This window comes from Lates calcarifer, linkage group LG7_1 (genome assembly GCF_001640805.2).
Source record: "Lates calcarifer isolate ASB-BC8 linkage group LG7_1, TLL_Latcal_v3, whole genome shotgun sequence".
In the NCBI taxonomy this organism is placed as follows: domain Eukaryota; kingdom Metazoa; phylum Chordata; class Actinopteri; family Centropomidae; genus Lates; species Lates calcarifer.
This window is the reverse complement of record NC_066839.1, coordinates 356,147-380,173: the sequence shown is the minus strand read 5'-3', so window position 1 is coordinate 380,173 and position 24,027 is coordinate 356,147. Positions and strand designations below refer to the sequence as shown.

General features: G+C 41.7%; 1 protein-coding gene across 1 annotated transcript; it reads right to left on the bottom strand.

The window, feature by feature from the left end:
- Positions 1 to 1,873: 1,873 nt before the first annotated feature.
- On the bottom strand, positions 1,874 to 21,040 carry LOC108890022 (uncharacterized). The gene is made up of 22 exons (XM_051072062.1): positions 20,875 to 21,040; positions 20,532 to 20,634; positions 20,104 to 20,217; positions 19,790 to 19,903; positions 19,099 to 19,209; positions 18,131 to 18,241; positions 17,141 to 17,254; positions 16,228 to 16,341; positions 15,067 to 15,145; positions 14,719 to 14,947; positions 12,696 to 14,493; positions 12,423 to 12,596; positions 12,173 to 12,346; positions 11,914 to 11,960; positions 11,240 to 11,783; positions 9,429 to 9,432; positions 5,746 to 6,028; positions 3,719 to 5,513; positions 3,339 to 3,512; positions 3,016 to 3,189; positions 2,757 to 2,803; positions 1,874 to 2,626 (listed from the first exon to the last, which is right to left on the bottom strand). Exons 2-22 carry the CDS (start codon positions 20,555 to 20,557, stop codon positions 2,058 to 2,060), a joined length of 6,795 nt encoding a protein of 2,264 aa, XP_050928019.1. The 5' UTR covers positions 20,558 to 20,634; positions 20,875 to 21,040; the 3' UTR covers positions 1,874 to 2,057.
- Between the last annotated feature and the right edge of the window lie 2,987 nt (positions 21,041 to 24,027).

Sequence of the window (24,027 nt, the reverse complement as noted above, 5' to 3'; positions counted from 1 at the left end):
GATAATTAAAGTATTAACTGCTAACATAGCAATACAACTAATAGCAGTGTAAGTAATTTCTAATTCTAGCAGCAGGTGTTGAGTGGAGTTGTAGGAGCAGCAGGAGACTTGTCATCACAGATCAGACTCTACAGCTCCAGAGGCAGAAATACCTGCAGAAAGAGAGTGAGAGAGAGAGAGAGAGAGAGAGAGAGAGAGAGAGAGAGAGAGAAGCTCAGTGCATCATGGGAGATCTCCCGGCAGGGATCTCCCGGTCTAAGCCTATAGCAGCATAACTAAGGGATGGTTCAAGCCTGAGCCAACCCTAACTATAAGCTTTATCAAAGAGGAAAGTTTTAAGCTGACTCTTAAAGGTACAGAGGGCGTTTCTGCCTCCTGAAACTGGGAGAAGGTTCCACAGTAGAGGAGCCTGATAACTGAAGGCTCTGCCTCCCATTCTACTCTTGGAAACTCTGGGAACCACCAGTAAACCAGCATTCTGGGAGCACAGAGTCCTAGTGGGATTGTAGAGGACTATGAGATCTTTAAGGTAAGATGGAGCCTGACCATTAAGGGCTTTGTATGTGAGGAGGAGGATTTGAATTCTACTCTGGATTTGACTGGGAGCCAATGTAGAGAGGCTAACACAGGAGAAATATGGTCTCTTTTCCTAGTTCCTGTCAGTAATCGATGCTGCAGCATTTTGAATCAGCTGCAGAGTCTTTAGAGACTTGTTGGGGCAGCCTGATAATAATGAATTACAGTAGTCAAGCCTGGAAATAACAAATGCATGGACCAGTTTTTCTGCATCTTTTTGGGACAGAAAATGTCTAATGTTGGTGATATTACGCAGATGAAAAAAGGCAGTCCTAGAAGTTTGTTTTATATGTGAGTTAAAGGACATATCCTGATCAAAGATGACTCCCAGATTCTTTACAGTGGAGCTGGGAGCCAGGGCAATGCCGTCTAATGGAACTACATCATTACAAAATTAATTTCTGATGTGTTCAGGACCAATTACAATGATTTCAGTTTTATTTGAGTTCAGTAATAAAAAATTGCTTGTCATCCAAGTTTTAATGTCCCTAAGACAAGCCTGGAGTTTGGCTAGATGATTGGTTTCATCAGGCTCCATTGACAGAAGCTGTGTATCATTTGCATAACAATGGAAGTTTATGGAGTGTTTTCTGATAATATTGCCCAAGGGAAGCATATACAGGGTGAAGAGGATTGGTCCAAGCACTGACCCTTGTGGAACTCCATGTCTAACTTTTGTGTACATGGAGGAGTAGTTGTTAACATGTACAAACTGAAGCCTATCAGATAGATAGGACTTAAACCAGTTTAGTGCAGTTCCTTTAATGCCAATAAAGTGCTCCAGTCTCTGTAAAAGGATGTGATGGTCAATCGTATCAAAAGCAGCACTGAGATCTAACAAGACAAGTACAGAAACAAGTCCGTTGTCTGATGCGATCAGGAGGTCGTTTGTAACTTTTACAAGTGCTGTCTCTGTGCTGTGATACAACCTAAAACCTGCCTAGTTGGGATGGGGTCTAGGAGACATGTTGAAGGTTTAGATGGCAAAATAATCTGTTAAGGGTCGGTAGGGGAGCCGGAGCCTATCCCAGCTGCCAGTCATTGGGCGAGAGGCAGGGTCCACCCTGTACGGATCGCCAGTCCATTGCAGGGCCAACATATATAGACAAACGACCACTCACACTCACATTCACACCTACAGGCAATTTAGAGTCACCAATTAACCTAACGCGCATGTCTTTGGACTGTGGGAGGAAGCCGGAGCACCCGGAGAGAACCCACACAGGCACAGGGAGAACATGCAAACTAACTTAAGAGAAAATCAAAGAAAAATCAAAAACAAAGTCTCTCTGAACAGTGAAGTATGAAGATACATTTATTTAAACTGTTACTGGACTAAGTATCAGAGTCAACACAGAGTGAGCACAACTTCATTAAAGACACAATCAGTGATTCAAATGGAAACCAAAATGAAACCTCGTCCACCACCAACATTTAAACCACAGGACTGAAGCTGCTGTCACTTCCACAGACTCTCAGACCTACAGATCACACAGAGACACTGAGGAGACAAAAGAGATCAAGAACCCAGGATACAGAGGTTCAGTGATTGTGGTGTTGAAGGTGTGGAGGTGGATCAGTTTGTCAGAGGAGACTGTGTAGAAGGACAGAGAGCCAGCAGGACAGTCCACATACACTGCTACTCTGTTAGAGACAGAGGAGGAGGAGGAGGAGGAAGAGGAGGAGGAAGAAGAGGAGGAGGAGGAGGTGATGGATGTTTTTTTGAAATTGTGCCAGACAGAGTAACCACCATCAGTGCAGAACAGACTCCAGGACTGATCATTTCTTCCAAACATAGACTCAATACCCTTGTCTGTCCTGCTGATTCCTCTGTAACTCACTGATATATTAACCTTCCCACTCCACTCGACCTCCCAGTAACAGCGACCAGTCAGACCAGTTCTACACAGCAGCTGAGGCCAGTAGTCAAATCTGTCTGGATGATCAGGATATGACTGATACTTTGTCGCCTGTGTCACCTTCCTGTTGTTGTCAGACAGTTTGAGTTTTCTGTTCACTGTGTTTGTGTCCAGTTCCAGTTCACAGGCGTCTGATGGAGAGAACAAGACACAACACAGCTGCAGTTTATCACCTGTCAACATTGTAAGTTGGGTTGTATTTAAACACAAACTGACAGTTTGCTGTTTCATCATCATTAGTCAAATTAAATCCACACTTACACTTCCTGAGACCAGGTTTTAACCTCTGCTCTCCACCATGATCCACCCTGGAGGAAGAAACACAGTCAGAATGATTTTCTATCCAACATGAGTCCTAACTGCTGTTCAACATGAAGCAGAGTTCCTCAGTGTGTCAGTGTGACACAGAAACAGGCTGAAACTCATCTGTCTGAATGGTTTCCTTGTTTCTTTCAACACTTCACTCACCACTGATCTGGTCAGTATTGATTATTGCCAGAGGTTAATTGTCTGCCCATACCTGAGAGTCTCCAGTCTCCAGTCTGGATCCTCCAGTCCAGCAGACAGCAGCTTCACTCCTGAGTCTCCTGGATGATTGTAGCTCAGGTCCAGCTCTCTCAGATGGGAGGGGTTGGAGCTCAGAGCTGAGGCCAGAGAAGAACAGCCTTCCTCTGTGATCAGACAGCCTGACAGACTGGAGTTAAGGAAATACAGTTAACTCAGTGTTTTAGAACACCATGTCAAAATCCTGCAGATGTTTAATATCTTATGTTTAACAAGAACTTAAAGCAGGTAAAGAAAGATTTAAAAGATAAGATGTCCAGCAAACAGCTGTATTCTGACCTGAGAGATTCAACTGTACAGTGTGAACTCTTCAGTCCAACAGACAGCTGCTTCACTCCTGAATCCTGTAGGTCATTGTTACTCAGGTCCAGATCTCTCAGACTAGAGGACTGGGAGCTGAGAACTGAGGACAGAGCTTCACAGCTTCTCTCTGAGAGGTTACAGCCACTCAGCCTGGAGAGGAATCAGAAAAACAAACAAACAATCAAACAAACAAGAAAAAAAAAATCCAAAGAATTTTTTTTTTGTCTTAACTAAAGAAACAGATATAGTTCATTTGGAAGTGTGTGTGTGTATGTATATATATGTGTGTGTGTGTGTGTGTGTGTGTGTGTGTGTGTGTGTGTGTGTGTGTGTGTTATGTGTATATAGCCACATACAGAGCTTTGTTGGAGGCTTTGACCACTGGCAGCAGCCTCAGAAGAGCCTCCTCTGAAGCAGAGTACTTCCTTAGGTCAAACACGTCCAGATCTTTTTCTGATGACAGTAAGATGAAGACCAGAGCTGACCATTGAGCAGGGGACAGTTTATCTGTGGAGAGACGTCCTGAACTCAGGGACTGTTGGATCTCCTCCACTAGAGAACGATCATTCAGTTCATTCAGACAGTGGAACAGGTTGATGCTTTTCTCTGGAGACAGATTCTCACTGATCTTCTTCTTGATGTACTGGACTGTTTTCTGATTGGTCTGTGAGCTGCTTCCTGTCTGTGTCAGCAGACCTCGTAGGAGAGTCTGATTGGTCTGCAGTGAAAGACCCAGGAGGAAGCGAAGGAACAGGTCCAGGTGTCCATTTGGACTCTGTAAGGCCTTGTCCACAGCACTCTGGTAGAGATATTTAGGTTTTCTTCCAAAGAGTTTAGCTGTCCAGGAGGTTGATTGTTTTTCCAACAGCAAATTGACTCCAGAGTTGATGAAGGTCAGATGGACATGAAGAGCAGCCAGAAACTCCTGAACACTCAGATGGACGAAGCAGAACACCTTGTCCTGGTACAGTCCTCTCTCCTCTTTAAAGATCTGTGTGAAAACTCCTGAGTACACTGAGGCTGCTCTGATATCGATGCCACACTCTGTCAGGTCTGATTCATAGAAGATCAGGTTTCCTTTCTGCAGCTGCTCAAAAGCCAGTTTTCCCAGAGACTCAATCATCTTCCTGGTCTCTGGACTCCAGTGTGGATCTGTCCCAGATCCTCCATCATACTTGACATTCTTCAGTTTGGTCTGAACCACCAGGAAGTGGATGTACATCTCAGTCAGGGTCTTGGGCAGCTCTTCTCCCTCTCTGGTTTTCAACACATCCTCCAGAACTGTAGCAGTGATCCAGCAGAAGACTGGGATGTGGCACATGATGTGGAGGCTTCGTGAGGTCTTGATGTGGGAGATGATCCTGCTGGCCTGCTCCTCATCTCTGAACCTCTTCCTGAAGTACTCCTCCTTCTGTGGGTCAGTGAACCCTCTGACCTCTGTCACCATGTCAACACACTCAGGAGGGATCTGATTGGCTGCTGCAGGTCGTGTGGTTATCCAGAGGCGAGCAGAGGGAAGCAGTTTCCCCCTGATGAGGTTTGTCAGCAGCACGTCCACTGAGGTGGACTCTGTAACATCAGTCAGGATCTCAGTGTTGTGGAAGTCCAGAGGAAGTCGACACTCATCCAGACCGTCAAAGATGAACACAACCTGGAACTCTTCAAACCTGCAGATTCCTGCTTCTTTGGTTTCAGTAAAGAAGTGATGAACAAGTTCCACCAAGCTGAACTTTTTCTCTTTCAGCACATTCAGCTCTCTGAAAGTGAATGGAAATGTGAAGTGTATGTCCTGGTTGGCTTTGTCTTCAGCCCAGTCCAGAGTGAACTTCTGTGTTAAGACTGTTTTCCCAATGCCAGCCACTCCCTTTGTCATCACTGTTCTGATTGGTTCATCTCTTCCAGGTGAGGCTTTCAAGATGTCTTCTTGTCTGATGGTTGTTTCTGGTCTGTCTGGTTTCCTGGATGTTGTTTCAATCTGTCTGACCTCATGTTCATCATTGACCTCTCCAGTCCCTCCCTCTGTGATGTAGAGCTCTGTGTAGATCTGATTCAGAAGGGTTGGGTTTCCTGCTTTAGCGATGCCCTCAAACAAACACTGGAACTTCTTCTTCAGGTTTGACTTGAACTGAAGTTTACACTTAGTCAGAATCTCTGAATGAACAAAAACCAGTGACATAAATGAGAAGTTGTTACAGAAAATATGAATCATATAATCAAACATTTTGTTTTTTTCTACTCAGTGGGAGGACTTGTTTCATCCCTGTATGAGGTGCAATTCATTGTCCACGTTTAACATGGATATTGGTTAATGCCTTTATGTACACTGACTGAGCTCTCCACCACATCTTTGAAACATCCCATTTTTAATCTTTCCATGACTCACCCGTGGGCTCAGAGATGGTGTCTGTGAAATTGTCCAATAAATCATTCTGATTTATCTTCACCAAAACCATCTTAGTAACTTTAACAGTGTTTATACAGTAGGTCTGGAACATTAGATCCACTGTGTCCTCTCTGTCTGCATTCTCCAGTCGACTCTTTCGGATTCCTGGGAAACCCTCTAGGACCCCTTTCTGCCACAGGTGCCACTTGAATTTTTTAAAGTCTTCAGCTCCCAGATCCTCCAAAGTCCTCAAGAGGACCTCTGTAAGTGTCGTCATCTTTTCCTGCCAAGATGGTATGACAAACAATTAACATTGTTGAAGTAGAGCAGTTAAGCTTCAACAGCAGTTAAAACTGGTTCATTCATTCTAATAAAAAACAAGAATGAAGCTTCAACACTGACGCTCCTACTGAACTGCATATTTACCTGATGGTCATGTCATGCTTTTAATCACAGTCATAAAAGTGGGAACAACTGGAATTTTTGTCCAATTAAGACTAATGGACCTGATTAACACAGACCATGGTGTGTCAACATCATACTTCAATAACACATGAATATGTGACTAATTCAAAAATATTTAACTGATTACTGCTATTAGTACCACTAATAATAGAAGTGAAAATAATAATATACCTCATTTTCCCATAAAAGTCTTTTCAAATAATGTACAAGTATCAAATAATATCAAGGGGCCAGAATGAAAAAAATAATGTTAGTCTCTGTTAATGCAGCATAAAATACACTGAGGAGGATGGAATTACCTGAAGCCCACTATCGCAGCTCACATGATAAAGATCATTTAATAATTTCCACTTTGTATGAGTGAATTAGAGCTGTGGAAATACAGCTCTAATTCACTCCATAAATTTCCATTGTTATGCAGATGATACACAGCTTTATCTGTCAATGGAACCTGATGAAACCAATCATCTAGCCAAACTCCAAGCTTGTCTTAGAGACATTAAAATCTGGATGACAAGCAACTTCTTACTACTAAACTCAGATAAAACTGAAATCATTATAATTGGTCCTGAACACATCAGAAACAAACTTTCTAATGATGTAGTTCCATTAGACGGCATTGCCCTGGCTCCCAGCTCCACTGTAAAGAATCTGGGAGTCATCTTTGACCAAGATATGTCCTTTAACTCACACATAAAACAAACTTCTAGGACTGCCTTTTTTCATCTGCGTAACATCTCCAAAATTAGACATTTTCTGTCCCAAAAAGATGCAGAAAAACTAGTCCATGCATTTGTTACTTCTAGGCTGGACTACTGTAATTCATTATTATCAGGCTGCCCCAACAAGTCTCTAAAGACTCTGCAGCTGATTCAAAATGCTGCAGCACGACTACTGACAGGAACTAGGAAAAGAGACCATATTTCTCCTGTGTTAGCCTCTCTACATTGGCTCCCAGTCAAATCCAGAGTAGAATTCAAAATCCTCCTCCTCACATACAAAGCCCTTAATGGTCAGGCTCCATCTTACCTTAAAGATCTCATAGTCCCCTACAATCCCACCAGGACTCTGCGCTCCCAAAATGCTGGTTTACTGGTGGTGGAGTAGAATGGGAGGCAGAGCTTTCAGTTATCAGGCTCCTCTACTGTGGAACCTTCTCCCAGTTTCGGTCCGGGAGGCAGAAACACCCTCTGTACCTTTAAGAGTAGGCTTCAAAACTTTCCTCTGATAAAGCTTATAGTTAGGGTTGGCTCAGGCTTGAACCATCCCTTAGTTATGCTACTATAGGCCTAGACTGCCGGGAGGTCTCCCATGATGCACTGAGCTCCTTTCTCTCTCTCTCTCTCTCTCTCTCTCCACAGTATGGATTCATATCCCATGTTACATGTTACTAACTCAATATGTCCCCTTTCCTGTAGTATTGTGCTCTCCCGTTTCTCTCTCCTCTTCTGTCTCTTTCTGCAGGTATTTCTTCCTCTGGAGCTGTAGAGTCTGATCTGTGATGACAAGTCTCCTGCTGCTCCTACAACTCCACTCAACACCTGCTGCTAGAATTAGAAATTACTTACACTGCTATTAGTTGTATTGCTGTGTTAGCAGTTAATACTTTAATTATCACTACTATCATTACTACTGCTGTATTACTGGCCTCATCTTACATCTGATATGGAACCTGTGTTATGCTATGTTCTTCTTTTGCTATTCTCTACCCCCTCTCCCCCCCTCTCCCCCCCTCTCCCCCTCTCTCTCCCTCTCTCTCCTTCTTAACCCAACCGGTCGAGGCAGATGGCCGCCCACCCTGAGTCCGGTTCTGCTCGAGGTTTCTGCCTCTTAAAAGGACGTTTTTCCTTGCCACTGTCGCCTAGTGCTGCTCATGGTGGGATTTGTTGGGTCTCTCTCTGTAAATACCTATTTTAAAGAGTACGGTCTAGACCTGCTCTATATGAAAAGTGCCTTGAGATGACTGTTGTTGTGATATGGCGCTATATAAATAAAATTGAATTGAATTGAAATTGAATTGAAATATACATTATGCTGAATTTATCAGGACAACAGGTTGTGACAACACCTCCACCTGGGCACTTGGTGTCCCTGTTTTTTTTTTGTTTTTTTTTGGGAGGGTTACACACCTGGGCCCAGTGTGCTCTGCTGTATAAATCTCTCTCATTCTGCAGCTTGCCTCTCGGAGCTTCCCTCTCTCTGACAACCAGATAACAGCTGTGTTTTCTTTTTATATATTTAGTTACATCATCTTTATATATATTCAGTTAATTAACTCTTATTGTGAATACATTTATTTTTCTTTAACCACCAACTCATGTCGTCTCTGGTCCTTGTTGCAGTCAGTCTGTGACAAGATAAATATGACCCAACCATCAGCCAGCGACATTTTAATCATATCATAAACGACACACATCTTTCAGCCCTGTTCCTAGTAAAGTGTTGGAGAATAATAATCATCCTTAGTAATGCTGATCCAAGCTCCCCAATCTGTTCTGACACGTTTCACTGATGATGGGAACTCAGATTAAACTCAAACTGCTGTTGATCTTAACTCAGAGAGAAATTCTTCAGCCAGAGTCAAATCAATATTCTGAAACAGCCAATCAGCTTCCAGAAACACTTCTACTGTTCGTCAAACAGAGACACAACACAATGTGATCAAAGTGATCCTGTTGATGAGACATTTACAGATTTCTCTTGGAGGATTCCCCACCTGCTGAACTCACTTCAGGTCGACTTACAGACACTTTCCACCTTCATGTGTAGAGGAAACATTTGGAGAGAAGAAGCTGCTCATTCTCCCTCGTCAGTCCTGGAGTCTGAGTCAATCTCATCTGAGGACAGAGTCACACCCTCATAACTTCAGAGACCAAGTCTAAAAAAACATCAGTGACGTCGGAACCAGTCTAACCTGAAACAGGAAGTCAGTATCAGATGTAGTTCTACTGTCTGTCCACCAGATGGTGCTAACTGACCAGCTACAGATCAGCTCAGCACAGATGTCATGGAGGAGCAGCAGTTTGGATCAAATACATACAGCACTATATTGTGGACATGTTGGTTTGTTATGAGGCAGAGTGCAGATCCCAAACTGGGTCCCTCTCCTCAGTCCTGGTTCCTAACAAAGAAGGACCAGAACCTCAGACTGAGTCAGACGGTGTCTGACTTAAAACCTCTTCTTCAAACACTGTCAAAACACTTTTAAAGACTTTTACTGTCCTTGAGAAGACAAAGTTTGTTTTACATTTATTACACAGATAAAGACATTATTATCAATAACTTTTAATTGTTCTACTACAAAAAATGTTCTTATATACAAGTAAAATATCAACTGGGAAAGTACTCAACTAAGTTTAATACAACATAGTTTAATGGATGACACAGGGGCTAAGAACCATGGTGACATGGTCAATTTACAAATCATCAAATCATTTACAAATCTTCATCTTGATCTCACTTTCCTATTTTAAACATCATAAAATATGGTTCAGGCACTTCTGAATTTCTGTTGTTTTGCAAGGTTCAGCAACATGTTGCTAAACAGGAAGAGAGAAGCTCAGCCAGAAGTTTTATAATCCTGACAAGTTTTGAAACTGAGAAAGAGAATTTTTGAGAATAACTGTGTTCTACTATACAATATTATCAAAACTGTCCTGTTGGGAAAATTCCCTCACATTACAAGAGCAAACAGCCAGGGTCTACTCTGTAGGGCCAGCAGTGTCAGTGCCCCCCCATCACAAAACCTCTGACTCAAACTGCAATCAACAAGGTTTGAGATAGGGATCCCTGAATCTTTGGCATGGCCACTTAACCTTGCATCTCCTAGCTGCCTTTGACCCTTCAAGCTCTTTTGGCCATCAGGAACCAGCAGCCCAGATAGTCTAGTTACCATCCCATTGTGGGCTACAAGCACCACTTGACTAAACACTGGTCACCATCATAACATATCCAGGAACCCATCACCCCAAAATGACTAGGTAGCACCAACTTTCAGTCTTACTGTAAAATCACATTTTGGGGACTGGATGATTTTCTAGGGTCATGGGTAGCCTTAAAAAAGACGTGCAGACAATACTCAGGACTGAAAAGCATCTGTTTATTACTTACACTTTAATTTACCGATGATAGTTATAAGTTTCTCCTATAAAGAGACTGAAATTACACATCAATCAGAGATAAAGTACATTTTGGTTAATGAAACACGTAAATAAGTTGATGAAAAAAACAGAACTTACAGAGTTCTCATCAAGAGTTTAAAGTGTGAGGATCCTCTAGGGTCATCTAATGGGTCCAACAGTTTCACCAGCAGTTAACAACAGGAAGTCCAGTTGACAGTTGACTGGGGGAGGGGAAGTGAAGCATTATGCAGAAACACTTCTGTGAAATCATGTAACATAGAACTAGAGTTGCACTCGTCCATTGCAACATCTCTTCATCCAGCGGATGATCCCGTAACATTGTGTTTCTGCTGTTTACCTCCAGATCTCCAACATTAAACTGATCTTTACACATTAATACATCAATAATTATAATACCATGATATAATACACTGTATATGACTCTGAAATGGGCAAAGAATCATAATGAGTACTTCTACCTATATATTTTAATGTTGATACTTTGAATTTACATTTTGAATGCAGAACGTAAACATGTTACACTGTCATATTACTGCTTTAACTGAAGTAAAGTACTTTTAGTAACAACGACATTTGTTGGATCACTTTTGCTGAATGAATAAATACAAGTATTATCTGGTTGTGTTGCTTTTTTTTATTGAATTCTCTTTATCTAGTTTTAGGACTTAGATAAGGATCTGGTCACATTTTTGGTCAACTGTTGAAATATAGAACATTTTAGAGAGTTTACCTTATACCACCATCAGATATTAACAGAACAAATTCAACATACAATGGTCTCATATGCTGATGTGTGTATAGTGTTCAGTCCATCAGTGTTTTCTATGTTTCTTATGTTCTTATGTAAGTGTTTTGCAGGCAACTTTCCACAACACTCTCAGACCTACAGAGAAAACAAAGACACTGAGGAACCCAGTGAGCAGAACCTAAACCCAGGATACAGAGGTTCAGTGAATGTGGTGTTGAAGGTGTGGAGGTGGATCAGTTTGTCAGAGGAGACTGTGTAGAAGGACAGAGAGCCAGCAGGACAGTCCACATACACTGCTACTCTGTTAGAGACAGAGGAGGAGGAGGAGGAGGAGGAGGAGGTGATGGTTTCTTTGTTATTGTGCCAAACAGAGTAACCATGAACATCAGAGCAGAACAGACTCCAGGACTGATCATTTTTTCCAAACTGAGTGTCATCAGTGTCTCCTTTCCTTCTGATTCCTCTGTAACTCACTGAGATATAAACCTCTCCTCTCCACTCGACCTCCCAGTAACAGCGACCAGTCAGACCAGTTCTACACAGCAGCTGAGGCCAGTACTCAAATCTGTCTGGATGATCAGGATATGACTGATCCCCTTCCACCCATGTCACCTTCCTGTTGTTGTCAGACAGTTTGAGGAATCTGTTCACTGTGTTTGTGTCCAGTTCCAGTTCACAGGCGTCTGATGGAGAGAACAAGACACAACACAGCTGCAGTTTATCACCTGTCAACATTGTAAGTTGGGTTGTATTTAAACACAAACTGACAGTTTGCTGTTTCATCATCATTAGTCAAATTAAATCCACACTTACACTTCCTGAGACCAGGTTTTAACCTCTGCTCTCCACCATGATCCACCCTGGAGGAAGAAACACAGTCAGAATGATTTTCTATCCAACATGAGTCCTAACTGCTGTTCAACATGAAGCAGAGTTCCTCAGTTTGTCAGTGTGACACAGAAACAGACTGAAACTCATCTGTCTGAATGGTTTCCTTGTTTCTTTCAACACTTCACTCACCACTGATCTGGTCAGTATTGATGATTGCCAGAGGTTAATTGTCTGCCCATACCTGAGAGTCTCCAGTCTCCAGTCTGGATCCTCCAGTCCAGCAGACAGCAGCTTCACTCCTGAGTCTCCTGGATGATTGTAGCTCAGGCCCAGCTCTCTCAGATGGGAGGGGTTGGAGCTCAGAGCTGAGGCCAGAGAAGAACAGCCTTCCTCTGTGATCAGACAACCTGACAGACTGGAGTTAAGGAAATACAGTTAACTCAGTGTTTTAGAAAACCATGTCAAAATCCTGCAAACAGCTGTATTCTGACCTGAGAGATTCAACTGTACAGTGTGGACTCTGCAGTCCAACAGACAGCTTCTTCACTCCTGAATCCTGCAGGTCATTGTTACTCAGGTCCAGGTCTCTCAGACTAGAGGACTGGGAGCTGAGAACTGAGGACAGAGCTTCACAGCTTCTCTCTGAGAGGTTACAGCCACTCAACCTGAAAGAAGAATTATTGATGAGCATGTTTCAGTTCTAAACAAGTGAAATATCAAAAGAATTTCACCTTGTTGTTGAATCCTTTTGTTCATCCACCTACAGAGCTTTTTTGGAGGCTTTGACCACTGGCAGCAGCCTCAGAAGAGCCTCCTCTGAAGCAGAGTATTTCTTCAGGTCAAACACGTCCAGATCTTTTTCTGATGACAGTAAGATGAAGACCAGAGCTGACCATTGAGCAGGAGACAGTTCATCTGTGGAGAGACTTCCTGAACTCAGGGACTGTTGGATCTCCTTTACTAGAGAACGATCATTCAGTTCATTCAGACAGTGGAACAGGTTGATGCTTTTCTCTGGAGACAGATTCTCACTGATCTTCTTCTTGATGTACTGGACTGTTTGCTGATTAGTCTGTGAGCTACTTCCTGTCTGTGTCAGCAGACCTCGTAGGAGAGTCTGATTGGTCTGCAGTGAAAGACCCAGGAGGAAGCGAAGGAACAGGTCCAGGTGTCCATTTGGACTCTGTAAGGCCTTGTCCACAGCACTCTGGTAGAAATGTGTCTCTGCAGATTCATCTTTTCTTGTTTCAGACTTCTGGGAGGTTGATTGTTCTGACATCAGATTGACTCCAGAGTTGATGAAGGTCAGATGGACATGAAGAGCAGCCAGAAACTCCTGAACACTCAGATGGACGAAGCAGAACACCTTGTCCTGGTACAGTCCTCTCTCCTCTTTAAAGATCTGTGTGAACACTCCTGAGTACACTGAGGCTGCTCTGATATCGATGCCACACTCTGTCAGGTCTGATTCATAGAAGATCAGGTTTCCTTTCTGCAGCTGCTCAAAAGCCAGTTTTCCCAGAGACTCAATCATCTTCCTGGTCTCTGGACTCCAGTGTGGATCTGTCACAGATCCTGCATCATACTTGACGTTCTTCAGTTTGGCCTGAACCACCAGGAAGTGGATGTACATCTCAGTCAGGGTCTTGGGCAGCTCTCCTCCCTCTCTGGTTTTCAACACATCCTCCAGAACTGTAGCAGTGATCCAGCAGAAGACTGGGATGTGGCACATGATGTGGAGGCTTCGTGAGGTCTTGATGTGGGACATGATCCTGCTGGACTGACTCCTCCTTTTGAACCTCTTCCTGAAGTACTCCTCCTTCTGTGGGTCAGTGAACCCTCTGACCTCTGTCACCATGTCAACACACTCAGGAGGGATCTGATTGGCTGCTGCAGGTCGTGTGGTTATCCAGAGGCGAGCAGAGGGAAGCAGTTTCCCCCTGATGAGGTTTGTCAGCAGCACGTCCACTGAGGTGGACTCTGTAACATCAGTCAGGATCTCAGTGTTGTGGAAGTCCAGAGGAAGTCGACACTCATCCAGACCGTCAAAGATGAACACAACCTGGAACTCTTCAAACCTGCAGATTCCTGCTTCTTTGGTTTCAGTAAAGAAGTGATGAACAAGTTCCACCAAGCTGAACTTTTTCTCTTTCAGCACATTCAGCTCTCTGAAAGTGAACGGAAATGTGAAGTGTATGTCCTGGTTGGCTTTGTCTTCAGCCCAGTCCAGAGTGAACTTCTGTGTTAAGACTGTTTTCCCAATGCCAGCCACTCCCTTTGTCATCACTGTTCTGATTGGTTCATCTCTTCCAGGTGAGGCTTTAAAGATGTCTTCTTGTCTGATGGTTGTTTCTGGTCTGGCTGGTTTCCTGGATGCTGTTTCAATCTGTCTGACCTCATGTTCATCACTGACCTCTCCAGTCCCTCCCTCTGTGATGTAGAGCTCTGTGTAGATCTGATTCAGAAGGGTTGGGTTTCCTGCTTTAGAGATGCCCTCAAACAAACACTGGAACTTCTTCTTCAGGTTTGACTTGAGTTCATGTTGACACTTAGTGAGAATCTCTGAATGAACAAAAAACAGCAACATAAATAAGAATTTAATGTAGAAAATATACATCATCAAAACATTTTCTGATCAGTGTGATAGCTACTCAAGGGGAAGGTTTTATTTAAGAATCATTCACTGAATACATAATTTATCTGTTAGTGTTTGTAAATATAAATGTCTTCCAAGTTGCCTCCATTTCCTCTCTCCATCATGTTAAATCTTTAGAGAAATCCTCTTACTGCTCTGCAGACAGTCAGCCAGCTCCTCCTGCTTCATTCTCCTCAGGAAGTTCACTGTGATCTTCAGAAACTCCTCTCTGCTGCTCCTCCTCTGCTCTTCATCCTCACCGTCCAACACCTCCTCATCCTCCCTCCGACTCTCTAAGCATTCTGGGTAATCTGGATTCAGAATTTTGTGGACCCTCTTCAGCTCACTCTTCACAAAACTGATGATGTTTTCCTCCAGTAGCTGGAACAGAATAAAATCTTGATCTTTATCGCACAGAACTTAACATCAGATCATGTGTGAGAGACTGAAATCCTGCTGCTCTACAGAGTGCAGCATCAAGTAGTACTACATTTACTCACTGTAAATATGGAGTCCAAGTTTGTTTGATGCTGCTGGACAGACTTACTACTGGGAATCTCTGAGTTCTGCTGATGAACTCTGTGGAGAAATTACTTAGTTTTATTTATCAAACTATAATTCTATTTGTCCAAAGTATTGAGTGCTGGTCCAAGACCTGGTATCAAGTTGTGTTATAATCCACTGCAAGGCTCCAGACCTGGAGATGCTGTCTCTGTGATCCATTTTAACAACTGCAGACACCCTGGTTTTCTGCCCTTTCTCCACAAGTATGTGGACACTCACACAAGGAAAGATGATATTCTGGACATCCTGCTGCTGACACAACCCTGTGCATCTTTAATGCTGAGCCTGCCTGAGAACTAGACTGCCACAGCTCTCTTCTCTCAGAAAAACCTCCTGGGTGGGACATGAACACCTGTTAACTACACTGGTCTGCAACCATCCACCGATGAATGTAAAGTAAATCCATCTACATGATCTGTGGAAACCAGAGCAGCAGACCTGAGTGCTACAGCAGTGAAAGCAGCCATGTTATCCCATTCTCCTTCCTGCCTGCACATGGCTGATTCATGGTTTGGCATGTATCAGTCCTGAAGGCTGTCACTGCCAAAGTATCCCACACTCACAACACTGCTACATGACAATCCCTCTGCTGTAACAGTTACACTTTCTGGTGTGATGTTTAGCTGCATCTATCGGTCATCACTCCATGTAAGTTATCCCTCTTTGTGAATGATTTTAGCTCCTGTTAGAACAGGCCTAATCTGTTTGCTTGTGTCACTATCTCAATAGAAGAGGCAACTTTCAGCCTGTAGTGTAGTCCTGACATTAAAATCCTGTTACTCCACCATATCAGTCCATACTGCCTCCACACCATTACTGGATTATCACAAAGAACAACACTGTGCTGTACGGTTTGTGGATCTTTGTGGATCTACAGTTTTTAACACTGTATTTTAATTAAACCTACAAGTCTTTCATTTGTTCAGCACCATTCTGTCCACGTTTGAAGGCAATTGGACACACAGTTGTTGAGATATTTCCTTATGATCTTTTCTAAATTAATCTATAATTTTATTTTCATCCAACAAAGAATTTAAATGCTGGACCAAAACCTGATCCCTCGTCAACAAAAGAACACACATATTTAAGATTCTTACATTTGTTGAGCGTGGTTGTGTCCACCTTTGAATTCATAAATTATACTTTTAGACCGGTCACTCTTCATGGACAAACAGCTGGGTTCAGAAAAGTCCAGTCTGTGCTGATGGATCCTGATAGAAACAAAGAATTAACAAATCAAATGAATCCTAAAACGCTTATCTGAAGATAAGCGTTTTGATGATCCAGCTCAACCCATGATGCAACAATAATTAAAACATTTACTAGTGTTATTGATAGTGTTAGTGCTATTAATGTACCATCGTTTGTCATTATTATTCCTTCAGCTGTAATAATAATTATTACTATTATTATTATTATTACTATTATTACTACTACTATTTACACTTTGACTTAGTCTGTGTATCTGCAATGTTGTCTTTCTCCTACCCCATTCCCCCACCCCCCTCTCTTTCTGTCTAAACCCAACCGGTCGAGGCAGATGGCCGCCCACTTTGAGTCCGGTTCTGCTCGAGGTTTCTGCCTCTTAAAAGGAAGTTTTTCCTTGCCACAGTCGCCTAGTGCTTGCTCATGGTGGGATCTGTTGGGTTTTTCTCTGTAAATCTTATAAGATAAAGAGTACGGTCTAGACCTGCTCTATATGTACAGCGTCTCGAGATAACTTCTGTTGTGAATTGGCGCTATATAAATAACATTTGACTTGACTTGATTGTCTGAGTTGTTAAGTAAAACATCTTATTCTGACGATTATGCAGTGATAAAAAGTAAGCCCGTTGAAGTTGGTTATTAGCCAAGCTACAGCTTAGAAGGAAGTAGAGTCTGACTTCTAACCTCTATTTTGATGACCCAATGGGACAAGTGGTCCCAGTGGGAGGTAAACCACTGCTGGACCAAGACCTGATGCATCTTTTTATGAGGGTTAACAATGAAACAACCAATTAAGATTCTTACATTTGTTGAGCGTGGTTGTGTCCACCTTTGAATTCATAATTTATACTTTTAGACCGGTTATTCTTCATGGACAAACAGCTGGGTTCAGAAGAGTCCAGTCTGTGCTGATGGATCCTGATAGAAACAAAGAATTAACAAATCAAATGCATCCTAAAAAGCTTATCTGAAGATTGTCTGAGTTCAGAGGCGGTCCTGGCTAGATTTACGCCCCAGGCGAACCATCCCTTGCCCCCCCCCAACACAAAAAAAGCACTTACCCCATATAATACATATAATCTTAAATACAAAAACGTAACTACAACAAAGAAAAAACAAGATTAATAAATAAAATACAGTATATAAATTGCACGTTTGAAAAATCCCAGAAGAAAGCAAAAAAAGGCAACTCTATATATAATCTTAAATACAAAAAACGTAAGTAAACAAATTTACGTAGATGATTTTTTTTTTTTTTTTTTTTTACATTTTTCACATAACCCAATCAATTACATGTAGGCATATGGGTCTATGTTAATTATGAAATACAGTTTATTTGGAAGCAGTTTGTGTTGTGTGGCCTGGCATCAGTCTATCCCCCTCCCCCCTCCCCCTTGCCTCTTCGGACACACACAACCTGTATGACTCTCAGCAGCAAGTTGACCTGACAATGAGGGCACCCCCAGCGCCCACTCCACTAACTTGACATGGAAATGAGCGGTAGTCTAGAAAACTGGCGAGTTTTGTTTTAGTTTAGTTTTTAGTTTAGTTTTTTGTTTTGTTTTGGTTTTTTTTTGAGGGTGCTCGTGCGCCCTCACATAGATTGCGCCCTGGGCGGTCGCTCACATTGCCCATAGCAAAAACCAGCCCTGTCTGAGTTGTTAAGTAAAACATCTTATTCTGAGTATTATGCAGTGATAAAAAGTAATTTGATGGCTTCACAGCTCATGCAGATAAGCCTGTTGAAGTTGGTTATTATCCAAGCTTAGTTAAGATTCCAATTAAGATTCTTACATTTTTTGAGCGTGGTTGGGTCCACCTTTGAAGTCAATGGGACGATCCATAGACCGGTTACTCTTCATGGACAAACAGCTGGGTTCAGGATTTAGTCTTTGCTGATGGATCCTGGTAGAAACAAAGAATTGACAAATCAAGCGTATCCTCAAGTGCTGAGCTGAAGATTGTCTGAGTTGTTAAATGACACCTTTGACTTGTGGTCACATCGCAACTGACAAATCAAGTGTACACTCAAGTGTTACACTGACTTGTGGTCACATCAACTGTGTTTACAGAAACGCTCCATAAGAAACACAGCTACAACCAAACCATAACATGGATAATTAGGTCAGTGAAGGTTGTTTTATTGTTTTATTATTTAGCCTTTGGACAAAGGTGATATTATGTTATCTTTGATTTGGAAGGTGCCATGTAAAGAAAATGTATAATCATTATAATTATTTTAACTTAACTGCATGTTTTACATCAATTCTGAAAATTAAATGTTTTTTGTAAGAGTTCACCAAGTGCAAACTAATGACTGAGCTGAGCCAACATTATCTTAGGTAACATTAAACGGTAAATAACAGCTCATGTTAGCTAGAAGGACAAAGTAAGACTGATGTTTAGGGCTCATCATGAGTCACAGAGAACTGGGTGAATGCATTCAGATGTCTGTTTTAAAGTAGTAGAAGTAGAAACAATAGACTACTGACAGGACAGTGTGCTTATCATTAGGATCCACAGGACAGTTGTTGACTTGTTACTTTCCATCTAACACCATCTGTTGGTAGTGCTAGATGGAAAGTCATTGTGAGTAATTAGGATTCATTCTGTGGGGATCTACAATGTGAACCAGATTTAATGACAACTCATCCAACAGTTCTGGAGATATTTGAATGTTTGAAACAATTACGTACTTGGCCAAGACCTGATCAGTGTTTTTGTGAGAGTCAACAAAAGAACACAAACATTTAGATCCTTACATTTGTCCAGCACTGTTGCGTCCACCTTTGAGGTTAATTGGACGATCCATAGACCAGCCACTCTTCATGGACACACAGCTGGGTTCAGGTTTTAGTCTTTGACGGTGGGTCCTGATTGAATCAAAAAAATTGACAGATCAAGTATATCCTCAAGTGCAAGAGTTGTTAAATGACATCTTTGACTTGTGGTCACATCAAGTGTCTTAACAGATGCCTTCGATAAGAAACACAGCTACAACCAAACCACAACATGGATAACTAGGCTGGACAACTTCAAGTAAACTGCTTTATTTTGAAGATAATGCACAGGGTTTTTCATAAGAACCAGCTGTCAGTCGGATGTCTGGACATTAAAACATTTGAGGCTGACTTCTTTCTCACTGTTTAAAGTCACATCCCCGTCACTTTTTATAATGTTAGAACTATAATCTTAAACCAGATGAAGGATTTTTGTCATCAAACGTCTGGATCTTAAGTATTCAGAGAAACATGTTGAGGAAACAGCCCTTCTTGTCATTCTGTGCCCACCTAGAGCTTCACAGAGAAACATTAATTTTTAACATGAAACATGTTTTATTCTGTGTTTTTTTTTTCCTACAGATGAAATGCAATGAGTTGTATGAGATGTCCCTGTCATTCTTAGATTAGATTAGATACATTAGATCAGACAAACCTTACATAAGATTCTTACATTTGTTCAGCGTGGTTGGGTCCACCTTTGATGTCAATAGGACGATCCATGGACTGGTTACTCTTCATGGACACACAACTGGGTTCAGGAGAATCTGGTCTCTGCTCTTCAATCCTGATCAAAACAAAGAACTGACAAATCAAGTGAATCCTCAAGTGCAGACTGAAGACTGTCTCAATTGTTAAATGACACCTTTGACGTATGGTTACATCAAGTTTATTTACAGAAAACTTTAATTAGAAACACTGCTGGACCAACTCCTGATACTTCTTTAAATGAGTCAGGAATAGAAAACCAATATTTAAGATTCTTACATTTGGTCAGTACAGTTGTATCCACCTTTAAAGTCAATAGGTCGATCCATCGAACAGTTACTGTTCGTGGGGGCAAATCTGGGTGCAAAGGAGCCTGGTCTCTGCTGACGAGTCCTGATAGAAACAGAAAACTGAGAAATCAAGTGCCTATAATTTATATTTTTATTAACCACTGTATGAACTGCAAAGTGAAAACAATGTGATGATGTGAAGGTGTTTCTGGTCGTGATGAACCTACAGAGAAGCTGAATCTACAGCTCCCCTCAGTTTCATGGAGATTTATAATGAGTTTGTTTGTGAAAGAATTGTTAAGAGATTTGTTCTGATATTTGTCCTTTTGGTGCTGTGGTTAATGATATGTAAGAAAAAAAGAACAAAGAGTAGAGAAATTCAAAGTTGCCAATGAAAGCAAAATAAACACATCTTACCGCGTCTTAGAAGGGTTTCTGGACATAGTGGGAACATTAATCAACCCAAGAATACTGAAGGCACCCAGCTGGGTTCAGGTCCAGTACAGTCTGGTTTGTGCTGCTGGTTTGGACACACAGAACTGAGGAGTGAGATCAATGATGGCTGAGTGATCGAAACACTGACCTCTGACACAGGAGTCATGGACAGTTCAGCTAACCACACTAACAAGTTTTCATTTTAAAAACACCTATGGCTTCAGTGCAGACACTTCCTGTATGTTTCACTGATCTGAGTTCAGCTTTCAGTTAAACTGCTGCCAACAGTAAAACACGGAAATCATCTCACTTCAGGACGACTTACAGACACTTTCCACCTTCATGTGTAGAGGAAACATTTGGAGAGAAGAAGCTGCTCATTCTCCCTCGTCAGTCCTGGAGTCTGAGTCCATTTAATTTGAGGACGCTGTTACTTCCTGGACTTCACAGTTTAAAGGTCCGTTTATCGTCAACATCACGTGACATTAAAACATCGCGGAAGCACAGCGCTTGTAGTTCTTCAGTCTGTTCCGCCTTGATGTCCACCGATGGGAACCACATCTGTGACGACAGAGCCTGTGTCCTGATTGGCTGAAGCCTTCACTGACGCTGATGACGTGCAGAAAGTCACGTCCTTACAGCTCATATTTTATCCTTTATATTTAGTTTCTTTTCTCCTGGTAATATGATGACTGTTGTAAATAAATAAACTTCTTTTCTCTCTGACTGTGTTGGTGCAGCAGCTTTTTCATGATACTTTTCGTCCCACACACGTGATGTTGTAGTTCTACCATCTGTCCACTAGATGGTAGTAACTGACCGTCTAACGAGCTACAATCAGCTTTGCATCATCATCTGCTGTCAGTCATTTCTGACCAACAATACAACTCAGCAGCTAAAATCTCTTTTTATTTCATCATTTTATCCATTTTCAACCTCACATTTAACCCTAACCCCAAACACATGAGCATGAAACTGACCAGGAAGACTCTGTAATGGGGAATGTTCAGTAGTTCCAGTCAGAGGTGGTCCTGGCTAGATTTACAATATATCATATTATTTGTATTATTTTATTACATATAATTTTAAATACAAAAAAATCCCTGAAGAAAGCAAAAAAAAAAAAAAAAAAAAGTCAACTCTATGGAGCATTAAAAAAAGATTCCTGCAGTAAACTATTTTTCAACCTGGGTTTTCCACCCTGTTTAGAACTGGCATTAACATTAACAACAGGTGTGAAGTGCAATCTAAAACTTGACTTTTCTAGCCTTCTTTGATGCAAAATCATCCAGAGTCACGTTTTTTTTTTTTTACATTTTTCACATAACCCGATCAATTATGTGTAGGCATATGGGTCTATGTTAATTATGAAATACAGTTTATTTGGAAGCAGTTTGTGTTGTGTGGCCTGGCATCAGTCTATTCCCCTCCCCCCTCCCCCTTGCCTCTTCGGACACACACAACCTGTATGACTCTCAGCAGCAAGTTGACCTGACAATGAGGGTGCCCCAGCCCACATAGATTGCGCCCTGGGCGGTCACCCACATTGCCCATAGCAAAAACCGGTCCTGGTTCCAGTGTAAACTGGACTATCATGGGGGTCATGAGGACCAAGAAGGCAGTGCTTAACTTTGAACTTTCCTGCCTTCTGGGTGACTGTGAATGCACCACTTGGTTGTGGTTGGTCCTAGTCATTCCTGATCTGGACTTGTTTCTAACAAACTGGACTCCTTCAAACACCTTCCTAAATCCTGTATCAGAGAACTGTACATATGGAAATGCCATTTTAAACACTGGCAAAATGATTGATTATACAATCAGGAGATAATTATCTGGATCAATTTATTCTTTTTTGAGAGTATTTGATTTTCTGCCTGTTGGTCTCTGTGTAGAGGAGGTGGAGACTCAGACTCAGAGACAGTGACTGAGACTGAACGAGTCCAGAGTTTATTTCCAGTGTGTTCACAGATGGAAGGAGCTGAGACAAAGTTCAGGACAAAAACAACAAATCTAACAGGACAGTGACCAGGATGGAAGCTCAGACAATCAAAGACAACACAAATCCAATCTGTTGATCCACAGGAGGAAACAGGTTCTCTGCTGATGATGATGTTCTCTGATAGAACCATTGAAGAACAGCTTTAATCTACAACATGAGCAACATTCAAATAGCAGTGAGAATCAAACCATCAAGTCCTGAGGTCCAAACCACAGCCTGAGTACAGCTCTCAACTTTATTTGTACAGCTCCTCTCATACAAATACACAGCTCACCAAGCCTTCACATAGCAAACACAAACTCAAAACTGATGGTGACGATAAAAGTAACAATGAAAACAATAATGAAGTAATAATAATTATTATTATTATGAGAAACTAATAATGACACCAGTGAAAAACAAATTATGATTTAAAAATCAGTGAAACAGAATGAAACTAAATAAACACAATAATAATAAACCTAATAAACACAAGGGATAAAATGAACCAGTGGTTAAAGTCAAAAACTGAGCTGAAACACTTCTCCAGGTTTAAAGTCAGATTAAACAGAGAGCTCTGTCTGATCATCAGTTAAAAATATACAACTAACCTCCCTCTTTATAACCTCACCACAGTGAATCACAACTCAACTAAAATGACCAACAATCAATAAAAAGTAGAGACTCCATCATAATCATGAAAAATAAAATAGAAGCAGTTTATTCACAGAACATAGAAGTCACCGTCAGCATTTTAACATCCAGACCCAGCATGCACCTGTCTGATTTAGGTCAGGTGATCGTTTTTCATGTTGTTGTATTGTTGATTCTCAGTGGATCAAACATTTAGAACAAGTATCAGTGACTGTGAGCTGAGAGTCTCCAGGTGATTTATCACCTTTCACCATCTGTCAGGACTTCATCATGTGACTTTACTCTGTGACCACTGGAACTTTAAATACAGCAAAGTATAAAACACAACATGAAACAGACTCAAGTCAAAGTAAAATATCTGATTTTGGGGGTGCCCCCATGGCCGAATGCCTAGGGTGCGAACAACATGGGCCGTAGTGGCCTGAGCAGGTGGACCCCAGATCAACTCCTGATCCGGCCGGACCCTTGCTGCATGTCATTCCCCTACTCTCTCCCTGTTTCCTGTCTCTCTCTCACCATCCTCTAAACAAAGGCATAAAAGTAAGCCTGCAAAAAATACTTTAAAAATATAAATCTGATCTTAAAGAGTTTTAAAGTACAAAACCCCACGTTGTTACAGTAACAGAAGTAAATGGAACCAGCTGCTACTGAAGTTTACAGAGTTTTTAACAGCCGACTAACTGACTGAACAACAAGGATGAGAAGACTTTTTGTTTATATCTGAATGAGAAATGTTTACAGTCATCTTGTTTTCATTGAACCAGTTATGCACAGCTTGTTATTCAACTCTTAACTCACAGATTAACTCGACGTACAGCTGAGTAAGATACTATCATGTAATGTTTG

Coding starts and splice junctions, on each gene's coding strand:
- LOC108890022 (XM_051072062.1), bottom strand. CDS start 20,557: ATGTCCAGAAACCCTTCTAAGACGCG. Junction 11,784..11,913: donor AAAACCTGGTCTCAGGAAGT/GTAAGTGTGGAT, acceptor TCTCTCCATCAG/ACGCCTGTGAACTGGAACTG. Junction 3,513..3,718: donor AAAGCCTCCAACAAAGCTCT/GTATGTGGCTAT, acceptor ATTCCTCTCCAG/GCTGAGTGGCTGTAACCTCT.